At 46.3% G+C, this 18,663-nt stretch overlaps 1 protein-coding gene across 2 annotated transcripts in view; it reads left to right on the top strand.

Annotated features, from left to right (window-relative positions):
* Positions 1–18,663, top strand: part of LOC137425184 (myelin-associated neurite-outgrowth inhibitor) — an 85,993-nt gene that overhangs the window by 35,812 nt on the left and 31,518 nt on the right. For both annotated transcript variants that reach the window (XM_068113343.2, XM_068113344.2), the window contains exons 2-3: positions 3,375–3,463; positions 3,591–3,668. In XM_068113343.2, the coding sequence (XP_067969444.1) occupies positions 3,391–3,463; positions 3,591–3,668 (151 nt within the window). In that variant the 5' untranslated portion in view covers positions 3,375–3,390. The remainder of the gene's footprint in view (positions 1–3,374; positions 3,464–3,590; positions 3,669–18,663) is intronic.

Here is an 18,663-nt window from a genome sequence, read left to right as displayed (position 1 = left end):
GCAGATTCTCCAGGCTAATCCTGAGCATGCTCGTGTGCTGACGACTGATGGCCGTGAGACTACTGTCTCCGTCCGTCACCTTGCCCCTTGCGGGGTCGCCGACCTGAGTAGGGAATCGGACGGACTGACCGAACCCATCTATGAGACTATGGCCTCTCCCGACGCTCCCATCGCCGAAAGTCTACCGACTCTCCCCACGCCGGGTCTACCTGGGCCCGACGACTTGGAGTTACCCCCGTCGTCACCCGACCCTGATGGCGCCCCCGACACCGGGGACACAGGGATGCGTGATGCCGTACCCGGGGAATTTCGGACGCGTGCTGGCAGAGAAATTCGCCGCCCGGCCCGATACGGTTGGGTCGACTGACGTTCCGTACCCTGTTCGTGCTGACGCTCGCTCGCTTCTAGCCGCACCGCCGTATAATTCTGACGGGGGGGGGGGGGGGGGGGGGAGAATGTAGTGAAATCGTATTCGTACTGAACCCGGGGGTGATGCTCGCTGCTCGTTGACACCGCTAGGGGCGTGACTATAAGACCCGCTGCTGCGGACGGTGCTCCGAGATTTCTCCTGTGACACGTTACATCTGGTAGACTCGCTAACGGTACGCCAGCATAGAATATCCAGCTTGCTTGCATTGAATGTTATGAATGGTCCCATGTGATGTCACATCGTATGCTTATTGTATTTCCTGCATTACAGGATGATGTTATGATCTAAATGGAATTAAACCACCAGTTGGACTAAAGTTGTGTGGACCTGATTGGTTTTCCACAACAACATATATATATATATCTATCTATAATTCCAGCAATCTCTGTGTGTCTGTGTGTCTGTGTGTCTGTGTGCCTGTGTGTCTGTGTGTTTGTCTGTGACCGCTGTTTCTCGACAACCACGGGTCCGATATACTTGAAACTTGCCAGGTATATTGCTGGGGACCCGAGGATGTGCCTTTTCAAGGTTTGTAATTAATCGGACAAGTACCTACCGAGCTATGTCCAAAAAACGCTTCAACCAATCAGAGAGCAGCGAGCTATCACGTGTGCCGAACCGTTAATGCAATGCAAGCGTTAATGCGTTAATGCAAGGCTTTTCTTTTTTTCCCTCTTCTCTTTCTACTTTTCCTTGCGATTAAATTGCAAACAGCCAAAATACGTTGGCGCTAATTGAATAATTGGCCATTAACACTAAAATAATCGTAACTGCGATATGCCAACTTCCGGACAGTGCAGCCTTCCATGTTGTTGTTGTTTGCAGCAGCTGTTTGCAGCAAGGCAAGGCTTTTCTTTTTTTCCCTCTTCTCTTTCTACTTTTCCTTGCGATTAAATTGCAAAAAGCCAAAATACGTTGGCGATAATTGAATAATTGGGCATTATGTTTTACAACTAATAAAAACGAATTTGCGATTCATTCGCTTTCCTGCGCGTTTGTGTACGCGATGGCGATTTCTTTACCAAACTCCGGAAGCCGTTCGCTTTGGACCGAACCATTGCATGTAAATAGAGGGGGGGGATTGTCACCACTCGCAAGCCGTTCGCTTTGGACCAAACCATTTCATGTAAATAGGGGGGGGGGATATAATTTTAGATATATATATAGTACGGGCATGCCCTAGTATATATAATCCCTGGTGTTGGGCTAGCGGCTAGGGTGCCGGCTTAGGATACCAAGGATCCTGGGTTCGTAATCCCGGTCGATCGCTGAATTAACGCCAGGGGGGTTGACTCAGCCTGTCATCCTTCCGAGGTCGGCCAATTGAGTACCAGTTCACTGGTAATTCCCTGTTTGTCGTTAAAGGCGGCAAAAAGGGTTGGCGTCAGGAAGGGCATCCGGCCGTAAAACATTGCTTCAAAAAGGGGACCGAAAAACAACAACACCCACGGTGCCCGAAAAAGGCCAACCCCCGCTTTGTGGGGAAAAATGGCCTCTAAAGGTGGTTGTATATATATATATATATATATATATATATGTATGTATATACAATTGCAATTACATATTTGTATTACTGTTTGTATTCAAAACACAAATCTACTTCATTGTATGTTTGCCGACCTTTCTGATGTTCTGGAAAACCTTCTCTTCCTTTTTGCAGATGACTTCACATTGTGTCGTACAGTACCCCATCCCACTCATCTCACTACCAGGCAGATTGCAGCTGCGTCAGTCTCTGCTGATCTGGAATTGATTAGATACTGATCTGATAAATGGTACACGCTCTTCAATGCTTGAAAATCTCATAGTCTTTCGAAGCATGTAGCCCTGGAGCTCCAGAAGGATTTTCAAAGAAGCCCATCTGTCGATGGTCAGACAATTGCACTACTCGGCCACACCATCAGCCATAACCTCTCCTGGTCCGACCACATAGTTAAGTTTGCCTCCAAAACGAGCCACAAACTTGGCATCCTCCTCCGATCCATGTCTTTCCTTGGAAAATCAGAGCTGCTCACAATCCACAAAGCATTTGTTCATAGTTCAATGCAGTACTGCTCTCCACTATGGGCTGGTGATCCAGCATCATGCAGTATCTGTCTCTCCTGGATTCTGTGGAATCGAAAGCTCTTAAAATTATTGGAATCTCTCACGATGAGGTCGAACCACAAGGTGTGTTGCTTTCACATTGCAGGCGGGTCGGTGGTCTCTCTGTTTTTACCGTCTCTTCTCCAATACTGTTCCATCTGCTCTGTCAGTCCTCCGACACTTCTCAGAAACTCCAAGATGCACGTATTCTTCCAGTAACCACCTTCTGGCTAAACTTCCATCGTCTAGGCTGACGGCACACCTTAACTCCTTTGTTCCTTGCTTCTAATGTCTATGGAACAGCCTTACAAAGGACGTTCTTTCCCACCCTCCCTCCAGGGCTTCAAGCAGGCAGTGCACTGCCTCCTCATGTCATTCCTCATCCTGACCAATGATCTTTATTGCCCCCATTAACCCTTCCTAACCCAACCCTCTTGCTGGTTCCAGTGTCCCCCCCCCCCCCCCCACCCCCACCCTCCCCAACCTCCCCAACCTTCCGCTCTCTTTTCCTTTCCTGTTCATTGATTCCCTTGCTGGATGTTGTGCCCACTTGTTGCCCTGCTACCCCACTGTCAATGTAACCGTGAATCTTCCATGAGCCTCACTGTTGTATTTAGGGGTAAATAGGGGTAACAATTGGCCATTTATGCAAAAACCTGTAGAACTTCATTTCTCTGTGTTGAATATAATGTAAACATACAATCAGTATTCGTATTTCATCACATGCTGGCCCTCTGAACTTGAATATATAATAAATTGTGCAGTAACAAGTTTTGCAATACGTGTTCTACTCCCCATGACACAGTTGACTCTTGACCTTTGCATTAACCTCAACCCCTTGTTCATATCTTTTTAAAAGGGCGACCGGTTCGATTATGAACCCTGCATATGGTGCTCCACCTGGGCCTGCAACCTCCTTGCCACCCACCAAAGGCTTCAGCTTCCCAGGTGTGAATGCTGCTTAATGAGTTAATCAAAATCTTGTCTTTTAAAAGTTGTGTTGAAATACTTTGCATCAAAGGGTCATTGTTCCCCCTCCCATATTCTGGGTCTCTCCCTCAATTATGTATCGCAGGCTTTCCCCATGGGTACTCTTCGCCAGCACCACCATATACACCATGTACCTTTGCAGGCACTGCTCCATACAACACTGGTGAGAATGAGAATAATTTTTTGATAACAAAGCTTGCATAAGAAGGAGTGGGCAACCCTACAGTTGTTTTTGTAATAATGGTTATTGTATACCAGCAAAAGTACCTGGTGTTTCCGGGTAACAATGAGTCACTTCCTGATGGGAATATGAGGAGGGGGGGGGGAGGGAGGAGAGGGGGGGGGGGGGTGGAGGAAGGGGAGGGGGGGAAGGAGGGGGAGAAGAGAGAGGGAATGGGAGGAAGGGAGGAGAGGGTTAGTATAATCGCACAAAAATGTTAATCAATAAAATAATGGGTATGTAAAAACAAAAAGGAAGCTCTGTCTACTGTAACGCCATGGCTTACAAAAGCAGCCTGAATAAACACAAAAACGGAGCTCTTTCTACTGTAACGCCATGGCTTGCAAAAGCAGCCTGAATAGCGTTCACCAAGTGGTGGTTAATCAGATTCAAAAAAGGTGTTATAACACACCCAAACTTCCCAGGCCTTGTGACTAGTTAATTATGTACACAGGTATTTCTGACTTCATTTGTAGAGCCCACGCCAAGCGGCTTAAGCACTCCAACAAAATGGGTGATAAGGAATGGCTGGCTTGGCAAGCGATAGCGAGCTGATTGCTTCTGGTTGAAATGGCCGAGGAATTTTAAAAACAGATCGCAGGTACAGTGGAGTGATACCCTATCCCATGGAAGTATGAATTAAGTTAAAATTATTATTAAGTAAAAAAAAAAACCAAAAAAAAAACAACCCCAGAAGGAGAATGACAGCCTCGCTTAAATAAATGAATATATACACCTATCTATAAACATAGAGGCAATACCCCTGGGCCCATATTCATCAATGTTCTTATGTTAAGTACACTTAAACTCCAAGTGTGACACTTACCTAGGAATAAGACTTATGTCGCTATTCATAAATGACCTTAAGTGTTACACCTCACTCAGTGACACACCTAAATATAGGCATAACACCTAACCGTTTTGACTGGCCGTTGCTAGGGTTAATGATTACATTACTTGCACGATTGTGTCAGTTTCTGTGGTTTGGCTGACTGCCATGACATAAGGACGGGACTACGTAACTGGGTTCAAAACCAAATGCTATTATTTAATGCTGTTGTAAGTCGCTAGGAAGACCTTAGGCATTCTTTCCACCCTTCATCATGGCAGGGAACACTACGTCTACGAAGCGAAAGAAAAATTTCACTGATGCTGAAAAATTTCGGCTGTGCGAAGAGTATGAAAAGCATATTGGTGTCATCGTATCGAAGTTTTCTGCCGCCGTTTCGAACAGAAAGAAGCATGACGCATGGGTTAAGATAACCAAGGCCATGAATAGAAGAAATTCTACCGTGGTAAGGAGTGACAAGGACTACCAGAAAGAAATGGCAGAACATGTTCTCAGTTATGAAGGATGAATACCGCACGTACAGAAAAGAACTTGTACAGAAAATAACTTGCCAAAACCTTAAGTTCCCTTGGCAATGCGTGGTTTCGCAATGTCAATGGATCAATATTATCACCAATAACATCAATAACATCCAAAATCGTTTGCTGGTCAAGGTGGTATCGTTGGTATAGTTCGACATCATCGTACTCATCTAGCGGATGAAGTCGGTCACGAAATACTCGTTCTCGAAGAATTGCACGCCGTCGAACCAGCCGTTCTTGTGCTATCAGAAGCAATGCTCTTCGCTGTCTGGTCGAAAGTGGACAGAATATACAGTGTGTGGCCAACTTACGTTCACTTCAGACATCGCTGGAGGTGTCTCAAATATAAGCATGAAGTTGAGTGTAATACATTAGGTAAGTAGCATATTGAATACCACTTGTTCGTAAAACCTAAGTTAGGAGGTACTTAAGTGTTATACTTAGACTTAAGTACGTTTATGAATACGGGCCCTGGTGCTCACCTGGTAGAATAAACAGTATACTGCACTGACTGAAGATATTTGAAACCAATTTCAATGGATGCTAGATGACAGGGCAGCATGTAGAATCATACTAACATAATCATAAGACGTTAAACACACAAACAAAAAAAATACCTATTTTTGGGGGAAACCCCCCCTCCCACCCCATGTACCTCCTCAGGCGCCACTTTTTCCAATGCCTTGAACAAACATTGGTACATCACGGATGATGAAGGTTGTGGTAGAAGTTTCATCGAAACAAATTGTGTGTGTAGGTTCTGAGAAGAAAGCAAATACCTATTTTGGGGGGCAAGCCCCCCCCCCCCATCGATCACCTTAGACTCCGATTTTTTAAATGCCAGGAACAAACTTTGGTACAACATGGATAATTAAGGTTGTGGTGAAGTTTCATCAGAATTGCATGTGTAGTTTCTGAGAAGAAAGCAAATACCTACTTTAGGGGGCAACCCCCCACGTATATCCCCAAAGGGGCAGATTTTTTTTAATGCCGTGATCAAACTTTGGTACAGCATGGTTGTTGAAGGTTGTGGTCAAGTTTCATTGGAATTGTGTGTGTAGTTTCTGAGAAGAAAGCAAACCCCTATTTTGAGGGGCAACCCCCATGGACCCCAAAGGGGCAGATTTTTAAAAATGCCGTGAACAAACTTTTGTACAGTACGGGTGGGTGGTGAAGGTTGTGGTGAAGTTTCATCTAAATTGTGTGTGTAGTTTTAGAGAAGAAAGCAAAAATCTATTTTGGGGGGTCAAACCTGAACCCACTTTGACTCCCCGTAGACGCCATCAGACTTCGATTTTCTTAGTGCCGTGAACAATCTTCGGTACATCACGGGTGATTAAGGTTGTGGTCAAGTTTCATCGAAATAGTGTTTGTAGTTTCAGAGGAAAAAGCAAATTCCTATTTTGGGGGGGTCAAACCTGGATCCACTTTGACCCCTGGTAAACCCCCTTAGACTCTGATCTTTTTTTAATGTCGTGAACAAACTTTAGTCACAACACAACAAATATCATTTGTGCCAAATTTGGTCGCAATCCCATCAGTGGTCTCAGAGAAGAAGTTTCAAATGTTTACGGACGGACGGACTGACCGACTGACGGACGGACAACGCACCATCACATAAGCTCCCCTGAACTTCGTTCCAGGTGAGCTAAAAATCGCTAGATATGGTAAATTTTGTCAGATTTCTCTCCAGGTTTGGACCTTTATTTAGTCTACAGGATCCAATTATCATATCCGAATCCAGATTCTGATGATATGCTTCAATTATGTAATGATTAATTCATCATGTTTCCAAGACAAGGCAAGTTTGAATAGGCCGAAACAAAATAGTTGCTTTATAACTCAGCGAGTGGCAATGGGCTGACCAAGATGGCGGGCCGCCATATTGGTAAGGCTTTTTCTGTTTTTTTCTTAAGACCACCTCCTTAATCATCTTCAAAAAGGGAGTTATAACACACCCAAACACGCAGTTTTCATCATTGCAATCTGTTTGATGCCCAGGTGTATGCATGCAAAGTTTGGCGCCGCTAGGTTTCATGGTTTTGGAGTTACAGTCACGTGAAAAAGTAAGTACACCCCATGTAAAGTTTTGACTTTTTCAACATATTTCAACATACAGCTATTTGATCTTCATTTCAACAATATTGATAGGTAAAGGTGATATAATAGAACAAATATCATGAAACATTTACATTTTGTAGTCCATTGTATAATTTAAATAAACATAAATGCAAATTTTGCATGTGGAAAAAGTAAGTACACCTCTACATTTATCACTACTTCAAATACCTAAAATTAGAATCAGGTGCACCAGCTCAGGTGCAAATGATTAGAACATCGTCAGAGAGGATCTTGGAGGAACCTGTCTTATTTAAACCTCAGACTTTTAGTTTGGTTTGCTCTTTGTTGTTGAAGTTTGCGGCGTCACCATGCCTCGATCAAAATAGCTCTCTGAGGCCTTCAGAAAGAAGGTTATAGATGTCTACGAGTCTGGGAAGGGATTTAAAAAGATCTCCAAACAATTTGAAATCAATCATTCGACTGTCTGGAAGATCATCTACAAGTGGAGAAGATTCCAAACAACTGCCAACTTGTTCAGGCCAGGCTGCCCCAGCAAGTTCAGCCTGAGAGCAGACTGCAAGATGCTGAAAGAAGTCTCTAAGAATCCCAGAATGTCATCACGGGACCTACAGGTAGCTCTTGCCACTGTTGATGTCAAAGTGCACGAGTCTACCATGAGAAAGAGGATGCACAAATTTGATCGACATGGGAGGTGTGCCAGGAGGAAACCTTTGCTGTCCAGAAAGAACATCAGGGCAAGACTAAAGTTTGCCAATGAACACCTAGGCACAGACCAGCAGTTCTGGAACAATGTGCTCTGGACAGATGAGTCAAAGGTAGAGCTATTTGGCCACAGTACCAGAAGACATGTTTGGCGAAAACCAAAGACAGCATTTGAGCACAAGAACCTGATACCAACTGTAAAGCATGGTGGTGGAAATATTATGGTTTGGGGCAGCTTTGCTGCTCAGGGCCTGGGCAGCTCACCATCATAGAATCCACAATGAATTCTTCATTGTACCAGAGGGTGCTTGAGGATAATGTGAGGCCATCTGTCGGAAAGTTGAAGCTCAACCGAAGTTGGACCTTGCAACATGACAATGACCCTAAACATACCAGTAAATCCACCAAGGAATGGCTGAAAAGAAAGAAATGGAGGGTTCTGGAATGGCCAAGTCAAAGTCCGGATCTAAATCCCATCGAGATGTTGTGGGGGGATTTGAAACGAGCTGTGCATGCAAGAAACCCCTCAAACATCGCACAGCTGAAAGAATTCTGCATGGAGGAGTGGGCAAAAATTTCCCCCAGTCGATGTCAGAGACTGGTAGACAGTTATAAGAAACACCCACTTGAGGTTGTTTCTGCCAAAGGGGGCAATACCACCTATTCGAGCCAAGGGTGTACTTACTTTTTCCACATGTGAAATTTGCATTTATGTTTATTTATATTATACAATGGACTACAAAATGTAAATGTTTCATGATATTTGTTATATTATATCACCTTTATCTGTCAAGATTGTTGAAATGAAGATCAAGTAGCTGTATGTTGAAATATGTTGAAAAAGTCAAAACTTTACATGGGGTGTACTTACTTTTTCACGTGACTTTATGGAGGAGACAGACAGATGGACGGACGGACACTGCCTTTTATTATTACAGATAAGTTGGGCCACCCGATCAAGATTGATTTATTTACACTTTCGTAAAACATCAAGAAGATTGATGCTTTGAGCTGTAGACAAAATTGACTCGGGAGTGCAACATGACTATGATGGACCAAATAACAATGATGGACCAACATGACAATGATGGACCTTTTATTTGTTTAAGGCTATACTTGTCAGTATAGTCCCACAGAGAACATGCGACCACTAAGTGTAGTCCCACAGAGACTGGACCCATTGAATATGAATGAATGATCGTTTTAAGGCCATTTTCCCCGCTAGAGCAGGGGTTAGCCTTGCGGGCCCCATGACAATCATGGTTCCCTGTTTGAGGCAATGTTTTTATGGCCCGATGCCCTTACTGACGCCAACCCCTTAGTCGCCTCTTACGATGCGCAGGGATACGGTGTACCTATTCTAAACTGGGGTACACACCGGGATCATTCATCCCAGCAAGCTGGTACTCAATTTGCCGACCTCGGAAGGATGACAGGCTGAGTCAACCCCCCTGGTGTTAATTCAGCGATCGACCGGGATTCGAACCCAGGATCCTAGGATCCCAAGCCGGCACCCTAACCGCAAAGCCAACACCATACAGTAACGGACTACTAACCCAAAACTACACATATCTTTTTACCATTTATTTTCCCGTTTATCTCTAAATCTTGATGGATAAAAATGCTTTGTACTGATAAAACACCAGCCCATTATTCCAAATGGTCGCTTATTCAACAGCCCACTGGACCCATTGTATATGTTAATTTCCATCCTGGATAAACAATAAAAATATTTAAATGCAATTGGTTTGTTTCCCAACAGAGCATTGACCTTTGAATGTGGAGATGCCACCAAGTTCCACTTTTGCCCCGCTAAAGGGGGCATCAGACATGACAGTCAGTTGTTCAAAGCACAGTTATTTTATGTTTTAACATCAATTTGATTTTAAAAAATTGAATATTTTTATCGTGAGGTTGACCTTCTGCGTGTTCAAATTATGTGGCGCAGCAAATTTAAGGGAAATTGACCCAGGGGGTTGGAAATGTATCAGGAACAAACAAACAAATAAAAGCAAACATTATGTGAAATTTTAATTTTCTTCCAGATTACGTAGAGAGCTGAAATTTTGTATACTGATGCAATTCAAAGCCAATATGCCAGGAAAGAAAACAATGGTCGGAAGATTTCCGTAAATGAAAATATCCACAAATATAAGTCTACCAGTGCAGCCTCGGTCTGCTCGCTGTGGGTTGTGTGCAGTGGTGTAGTGCCAAAATTTTGAGGGCACCCTGCTAAAGTACCCTGCAGAAGTGCCCTGAAAAATGTGTCGGTCGTGACATCACTAGATCTACCATCGCATCAAGTTTTAACATGACACTAACCATTTGAGTCCCCAAAATGAGTGATCAATGAAATACACATATTTTACCATGATAAACAAAAGCTCAACACTCACCCATTTAATCTCACAATTAAGAATCCCCTTTTAAGAAAGTCAGATGTGTTACTCTCTAATGACTTTTTCGACAAAACTACAGTATGTATTTTACGGAATAAAGAGTTTTTTATTTTGTTTTCGTACCATGTGGTATTCAGTGCTGGCAGGGTGGCCGACGCACACTCACCTCTAAGCTGTCGAGCCTGGTTTAAATCCCAGCCCAACTATAAACTGTCACAGGCAGGGTGATTCATCATTGTGCGTGCTGTCCATCGGATTGGACATTAAACCTGGTGTGCCGTCTGCCGACATTAGTTCTTTAGTTTCTGGCTTTCACATGCGGTGGTGTCTTTCTTGGAGTTGATGAAAGAAGATAAAGCTTTGGGGCCGGATAAACATCCGAGAGTATTGAAGGAGATGGCAGAGCAGATAAGCATGATGTTAACATGTATAACATCATGCTTATTTGCTCCGCCATCATGAGTCTATGTCATTGATGTATTATAGGCCTACCTTTAAAACAAATTGATAACTCAGATATCTCTTTCGATTGGGGCATGACATGCTTCCACAAACAAACCTGTGTGGTGAAGACCAGACTCTGATGGTGACGAACAAAGTTTATATATTTAATCTAGGGCACGGCCACCAGGGCTGCTGACTCCTGATTGTCATCCCATTGTTTGAAACACCTGACTGCAGTCACCCCCTTAATTGAGCTGATTAACCTAGAGGGTCACATACATTTTCCGACAAGCAAATTGAATGTTGGATCATTTTGCTCATTTAATAAATTAAAAAGTAGATTTTTTTGTGTTCTATTTGTTTAATCAGGTTCTCTTTATGTATTACTGGCAGGAATACTTTCTTTATCGATTACTTTATCAATTACTTTTTTTCCTATATTTTGTGGGTGTCTAAAACACTTCCCTACACCATATAATGAAAATTGATATTTAATATTACAATAACACATGCACAAATCTGGGATAAATATAATTTAATATTATCTTTCACATCGCCACAAAGGCTCATATTGTACAGCGATTTAAAAAAAATCCAACTTTTAATTTTTTTTATATAATTGTAAAACCCTCTGCCACCCTAACCAGGTGGTGCTGTGTGCTGCCACCACCACTGCCACCACCACTCTCTCCTATATATATATATATATATATATATATATATATATATATATATATATATATATATTGTTACGGATCTCACCGTCAGCCCCTTTTCCCCTTACCAAGGGGGGATTAATCCCCTCGCCTGCGACTGACCGACGTGAGTCCTGAAGCTGCCCAGCTCCCTCCACGAGGCAGGTGAGCAACCTCGTTCGAGACCGCGGACAAGATGTTATTTGCTGAGCGGATTAGCAGCCCGCGGCTCGAACCATTGACAAAAACTAGACCCGATTCTAAACGTTGGCCAAATCGTGCCACAGGTGTTCAATGGGGAAATCACAAAGACGAATGGATGTGAAGAAAAGAATGCAGAGTAAGGAAGAACAGGAATTTATTACGAATTATGTACAAGTCCAAAGAAACCAAGGAAGAAGGAAAGATACGAAAATAAAGACAGAAGGAGAAGACACAGTGCAATACTAGCTCATCTATTCAGTCTTACTTATTCCCAGGGACAACACGGACAAACAGACGACAGTCAGACTTACACGGGGATGATGACAGGAATGGCAGGAGGTGGATGGCTGGACGGATGAGGAGGTGGGACCACAGGGCTGGAAGGTTCAGCTGGACGCAGGAGAACGGCCGGGCCGGGAGTGAGCAGCCGCCGACTCTCCACACTTTCGTTCGCACGGCGGCGTTGCTTCGCGGCCGCGGGTCGAACCGCCGTTAAAGCTCAACTCCACTCAGCTGCGGTGGATTCCTTACTCGTCTGCTGTGGGGGCTTCCTCGGTTATCTGCTCCAACTGGACTCACAGCTCCTCCTTAACTGGACTGGACTCAACTGGGCTCCGGTGGACTGCTGGTTCCGGTGGACTGCCGGTGGGAGGCTCCGGGCGACGGGTTATATAACCACGCCCATGGAACTTTCGCGAACCTCCTCGAACGCTCTCTCTCCGCCCTCTCAGGCCAAACCCCTCATCCTTGGTTGGTTGATCGGGGGCTGGCTCACTCCTCCTTCTCATGACGAGGTGGAGACACGCCTTTCTTCTCCGAGCTGACCGCGTGCGTAATGGAGTCTTGGGGTGATGGTGATGCCAATAACCCCACCCAAAGGGCAGCGAACGCTGCCGGCAATTGCGTTTTATGGGTGGCAATTGAAAGGGGATTCTATCTTATCTGATTCGGTGCAATGCAGTGTCAATTAATGGGAAACAGAGCCTTAAGCTACACATAATAATCAAATAACTATTTAGAAGGGTATATGATTTTCTACGTGCATGCGATGGATTAACTAAGGGGACGACCTTTGACCTTTACACACAAAACGGAGGTATTTACAAGAATTACTACTAGAGGGGCATATTTACAAACAGCATTCTCAAATCCGCAACACTGCACCCTCACCCTCCAGGCACGTCCCGGGCCTATAAAACTTAACTTAGTGTGGCACGTAGGTGTAATTCCCTCTACAATTAACCTGACCCTGAGTGCGACAGTTTTAAAACACAAATAAGTATGTCCCTCTGCTGCATTGCACCCTACCTAACAGATTCACGCCCACAGGATAACCAAATTGCGGAATGGTTTTCAAACTAAACATGTACGGTGGGGAGCATTATTTACAAGTGACGTTGATTGTATTTACACTGCAACCCAGGACCTGTGATTTTTCTTTTTGGGGGGGGGAAGACAGCATGCACTGCATCGACGCACCAGCACCAATTATCACCAAAGCACCATAAAGCACCAAAACGCACCGGAGTGCACAGTCACCATAGTTCCACAAAAAAAAAAAACCCTGTTGTTGGTCTTCCTTCTTCGGCTCCCTCTGCTGGCCATTGTTCTTCCAGATGTTGTCAACTTGTTCTTCTTGGTTGCGGCCTATTTGGTGGATAATAAAACTGAAAAATGCACAAAACGTGTCCGTTTTTATTTATGGCCCACAGGAGCCGACTATGGGTGGTTCACCTGTGGGCTTGGTGCCACCTCACCGGGTCCACAAGCAAGATATTGGGCCATCGTGGCCGGTCCCAGCAGAGGGGCCATGCCCCAACCCGTGGGGTCCATGAGTGGTGCTCAGCCACAGACATGTGGTCCATAAGTGGTGCGTGGATGCAGGCAGCTGGTTGCGGGGATTCGGGCACACAATAGCGGACTCCCGTACGCTCCCCTCAGTGCCCAGAGAGCACGATCCATGGGTCGGGGAAGGAAGACAGAGAAGACAGGTGAGCGAGGGCAAGGGCGCAAGGGTACACATCAAACAAGGCAATGCAGAATGAGGGGCGCATGGGAACGAGCTGAGAAAGTTTCGTCCCTACGTACGCCCCCCACATGTGACCTACACTGCCCCCCCTTGCCCCTCCCCGTATTTACAAAAACCTACACATTTACAAAGCCGTCACTACGTCTCGTCCTCCCTATATTTCCCCTATACCAAATTCGTCACAATCCCATTAATCCAAAATTTGCCATCACCAATTCATCATCAATCCTCATAAGGAGGGAGAGATGGAACATCAGCACAATGTCACACCCACGTCATGATGCGTTTCACATTCCAAATTATTTGCACAAAAATAATAATAACAACAAACCATGGCACGGTGTGGTGTTTTGTCACCCCAGGTGAGTGGATGTAGATGGTGCGAGGAGATTCTTAATCCTAACTATCCTTTAAATGACTTTAATACACTTTACACTACCCGGGGTCTTTCCCTGCCAATCCATTGGCCATCTTACTCTATGCGGTTTTAAGAACCAAATTCCCATTGACCAAACTGTGGTGCTTCCTCAATTTGGGGTCTCACTCCCCGATTCAACTCCCTGTGCCTTTGCACAATTTCAGGACCGGGTCGTGTGGCTCTCCCAGCAGGTCTACCCACCTGCACACCTCCACCACTGCAGTTGCCTCCGAGATTACCTGCTCCTTACCCTAACCTATCTAACTGGGGAAGGCCCTCTGGCGCTCTCCCCACTCGGTGCCCTCTCTGGCACTGGGCTACCCGGGTCCGTCCTCCGGATCCTCGGGCCCCATCCACAACTCTAACGGCTCCCAGAGCCCACCTGCGGCCTCACCTGGCTGACATCCTAACAGTGGCGGAGTGCCCATTTAACTACACACACTAACAGGCCACATGCCCAGCCATTTCCACGTCACTAATGCACCCATCCAAACACCATTCTTCCACACGCACCACAGATGCCAATATCCAACCACAATTTACCTATACCCTCTACCTACTTTAAACTACCCTCCCCGGGTATTCATGATGGGGTCCATCCTCCCCATACACCCCCTTCCAACCAACCACTCCACTCCACATTTTCCACCATACTCACTCCACACCATCCATTCCATACTCCATATATTCCATACTCCATGTATTCCACACAGCCATTCTCCATACACCTGTATTTGCACACCTGTGCCATCACACCTGGTGCTTCCTGCACCCTCCTTCCTCCCAGGCTTCTTCAATCATTCAATACAATGCACAACCACAATTGTTCCTCATGCACTGCTCCATACACTTCCACGCTCAATACAATCCACAATCACCATTACTCACTCATACACTGCTCCATACACTTTCGATTCTCAAACACACGGCATCATCTGCTCTACCTGGTTTCCTTCTAACTTGGTGCTCCCCGTCTTCCCTTTAAACTAAGCACATCCCACATCGTTATCATCCATTCTAACCTCTCTATGTCCCCGACTACCTGTCCAATGTCGCTACTTACCTCTACCGTTACCTATGGTCATCTCTAGGTCCCTATACATTATCCTAACCCTCCCTCGGCGAGCTTACACTGCCATAAACCCCATAAAACTATAGCTCATGTGCCCCGTGTATGTGAGAGATGACAGAGTTGCCATCCCATCACATCAGGTATCTCCCACTATCAATTTGGCCCATCCAATTTCCTGCAAATCAAAATTTGCCAATCACTGCCAATCATTCTACCAATCATCAATTTGCCAATCATTTCTGCCAATCCTATTCACTATTCCAAAAATTCGAATCCAAAACACTATCATCATCACAGTCCACTATATCTGAGCCTCGGTGCGTCGTTACATCATTAAAACTCGGCTTCGCAAAGCCGAGCAATGAATTCGGGTGGTTTGGTCGCCTGCAGGTTGAATCCGTCCGGCATTCGGTTCAGGGGAGGCGGTTTGGTCGGGCCGAGATTCCACGCACCATCTCGGCGCGGATCCTTGCGGTCTCCGGCCCGATGGCTCAATCTCGCCCGGTCGGAACCCCGTCCCCGCCAGGGGGCGAAGGTCCGACCTGGCCCCCCTCCCCCGGAGTCGCGCCGATCGCCGCTCTGACGCGGCACCGACCATTCAGTGCGGGACCCGGCCCGAATCGCGCACTACGCTCCGAAGAGCGACGCGCTTACGGTCCTGGCCGGTCCTCGCTGCAAACAAAGCGCACCGCGCACGGAGTGCTCGCCTCGGCTATCCGTCGACCTAAACGCTGCTCCGGTCAACGTCGATGCCTTACTCGCATGCTCACACGCATACGCGACCCTTTTCACACTCACCAAACCCGGCGTTCCAACGCCGCCCGTACATTCCACACACTCCGTCCATTCCACCACCGCACTCCCTGTTACACACCACACCTCTCACGCACACTCGTCGTTCGCACACTTCGTTCCACACCTCTCCTCCGTTACGTCCTCCGTGACACTCACCATGGGCGTGCACTCTCGCATCCACCCACTCACGCGCTTCAATGGGCTCTCCCACACCCGCGCCACAACCAACTCAGGTGTGCTTTCTCGCACACTCTCCCCGTCCATCCCAAGCGTGCATCCTCGCACCCGCTCCTCCACCAACTCACTCTCCGGGTCACTCTCACCCTCTGTGTCACACTCCGTACACTCCGACGTGCCTTCCCGCTCGCACTCGGTTTTACTCCCACACTTTATAACACACCCACTCGGTTGACTCGGTTGTCGACCCAGATGGAATTAAAGGAAGATGGAAAAGATATATGGAAATGCTGTTGAATACAGAGAATGAATGGGATGGCAACATAGAGAGTAACCCAGTTTTAGGACCGGCAGAGAAGATAACTGAGAAGGAAGTTGAGGAAGCGATAAAAGCAATGAAGAGTGGAAAAGCGGGAGGGCCGACGGGAGTTGTGGGAGATATGTTGAAGGCAGCAGGAAGTTGGGGTGTGAAGAGAATGACAGAGATCTGTAATCTGGTGGTGAAAGAAGGCCGCATTCCAGTGGATTGGGAACTGAGTACCCCTGTCCCTCTATACAAGGGGAAAGGTGACCCTCTGGAGTGTGGCTCGTACCGAGCGATAAAGTTATTGGAGCATGGAATGAAGGTATTGGAAAGGGTGTTGGAAAGGAGGATAAGGAAGAAAGTGAAGATCGACGAAATGCAGTTTGGATTTATGCCAGGAAGAGGAACGACAGATGCGCTTTTCATTGTGAGGCAGTTGCAGGAGAAGTACATGGATAAGAGGAAGAAGTTGTTTTTTGGGTTTGTTGATCTGGAGAAAGCATTCGATAGGGTTCCACGCAAAGTATTGACATGGGCATTGAGGAAGTTAGGAGTGGAGGAATGGTTGATCAGAGTAGTGATGGCAATGTACAAAAGAGCACGCACAGCTGTAAGGACGAAGGACGGGAACAGTGGTGAGTTTGAGGTGAAGGTGGGAGTGCATCAGGGGTCGGTACTAAGTCCACTACTATTTGTAGCTGTGATGGAGGTGCTGGCTCAGAACTTAAAGGAGGGTTTACCGTGGGAGTTGTTGTATGCAGATGATCTGGTGTTGATTGCGGAAAGTATGGATGGACTGAAGGAAAAGATGAACAAGTGGAAGGAATGTATGGAGACAAAAGGTCTGAAGGTGAATATCGGAAAGACAAAGGTGATGGCAAGTGGTAAAGCATGTGGTGAGGTGGAAAGAACTGGGAAGTGGCCGTGTGCTGTGTGCAGGAAGGGTGTCGGAGTGAACTCCATTCAGTGTACAATGTGCGCTGAGTGGGTTCATCAAAAATGTAGTGGTCTGAGAGGGTCATTAACCAGTGTGGCAGCTACATTCAAATGTAAGGTGTGCGCAGAGGGAGCTGCAGATGGAGGAAATGTTGAGTTGGATCTTGGAGATGGCGTGAAGCTGGAAGGTGTGAAAACATTTTGCTACCTCGGAGACATGCTGAATGGAGAAGGTGGATCAGACTCGGCAACGGTTGCTCGAGTGAGATGTGCATGGAAGAAGTTTCGGGAACTGAGTGGCGTGCTGATGAGGAGGAGAGTGTCGCTGAAGCTGAAGGGAAAGGTGTATGCTACATGTGTGAGAAGTGTTATGATTTATGGGAGCGAGACATGGGTAATGAACGTAGAGCAGCAACGAAGGCTGGAAAGGGTGGAAATGCGAATGGTTCGATGGATGTGCGGAGTATCGTTGAGAGAGAGGAGGACAAATGATGAATTGCGAAAGATGATGGGAATATTGCCTGTGATTGATGCTGTGAAGAGGAACAGGTTGAGATGGTTTGGTCATGTATTGAGGAAGGATGAAAGTGACTGGTTGAGAAGAGTGATGGAAATGAATGTAGAAGGAAGCAGAGGACGGGGAAGACCGAGAAAGACTTGGCTAAAGATGGTGGAAGAAGAAATGCGGGCAAGGGGGTTAACAAGGAGAGATGCAGAAAATAGGGCAAAATGGAGAAGATTGTCATGGGGACCGCAAGGCTAACCCCCGCTCTAGCAGGGAAAATTGCCTTAAAATGCATGTTGTTGTTGTTATAACACACCCACTCGCCGACGCACACTTTTTCCTCACAAGCGCGCCATTTCCACTCACACAGCGCCCAACGGACCTTCCACAAACGCCCGCGGTACGCTGGGACCCCAAGCGCGCGAAAATCCTTTTCGCGCCAAACATCCTCCTGCAAAGCCTCTTGGCACCATATACAGCACGACCCACCTTTGGGATCCTCCTCGCCACGCGCACCTGCAAATCTTTATAAGGATTAGCAAGTACGGCATCAGGATGTGTATTCAGACTTTGTACATTATCCATTCCCTCCTCCAACTGTTGCTCTTCCAAGTCTGTTGTCTCTGCAAGCCCGATTTTAACTATTGCTTTTTCTTTGACGACCGCTGGCTTTATTAAAATTCCCTCTACTTCAGCGATCTCTGGCTGCCCCATACCCCGGGTCGCGATCTCTATACCCGTCGTTTTACCCACGCTTTGCTCCGCCTCGCTCAACCAGCGCTTCTTGACCCGCCTTACCTCGTCG

The sequence above is a fragment of the Myxine glutinosa genome, chromosome 4 (assembly GCF_964187855.1).
Source record: "Myxine glutinosa chromosome 4, kmMyxGlut1.1, whole genome shotgun sequence".
Taxonomy (NCBI): Eukaryota; Metazoa; Chordata; class Myxini; order Myxiniformes; family Myxinidae; genus Myxine; species Myxine glutinosa.
Note: the sequence above shows the minus strand (reverse complement) of the source record. Positions and strands in the feature narration are given on the sequence as shown.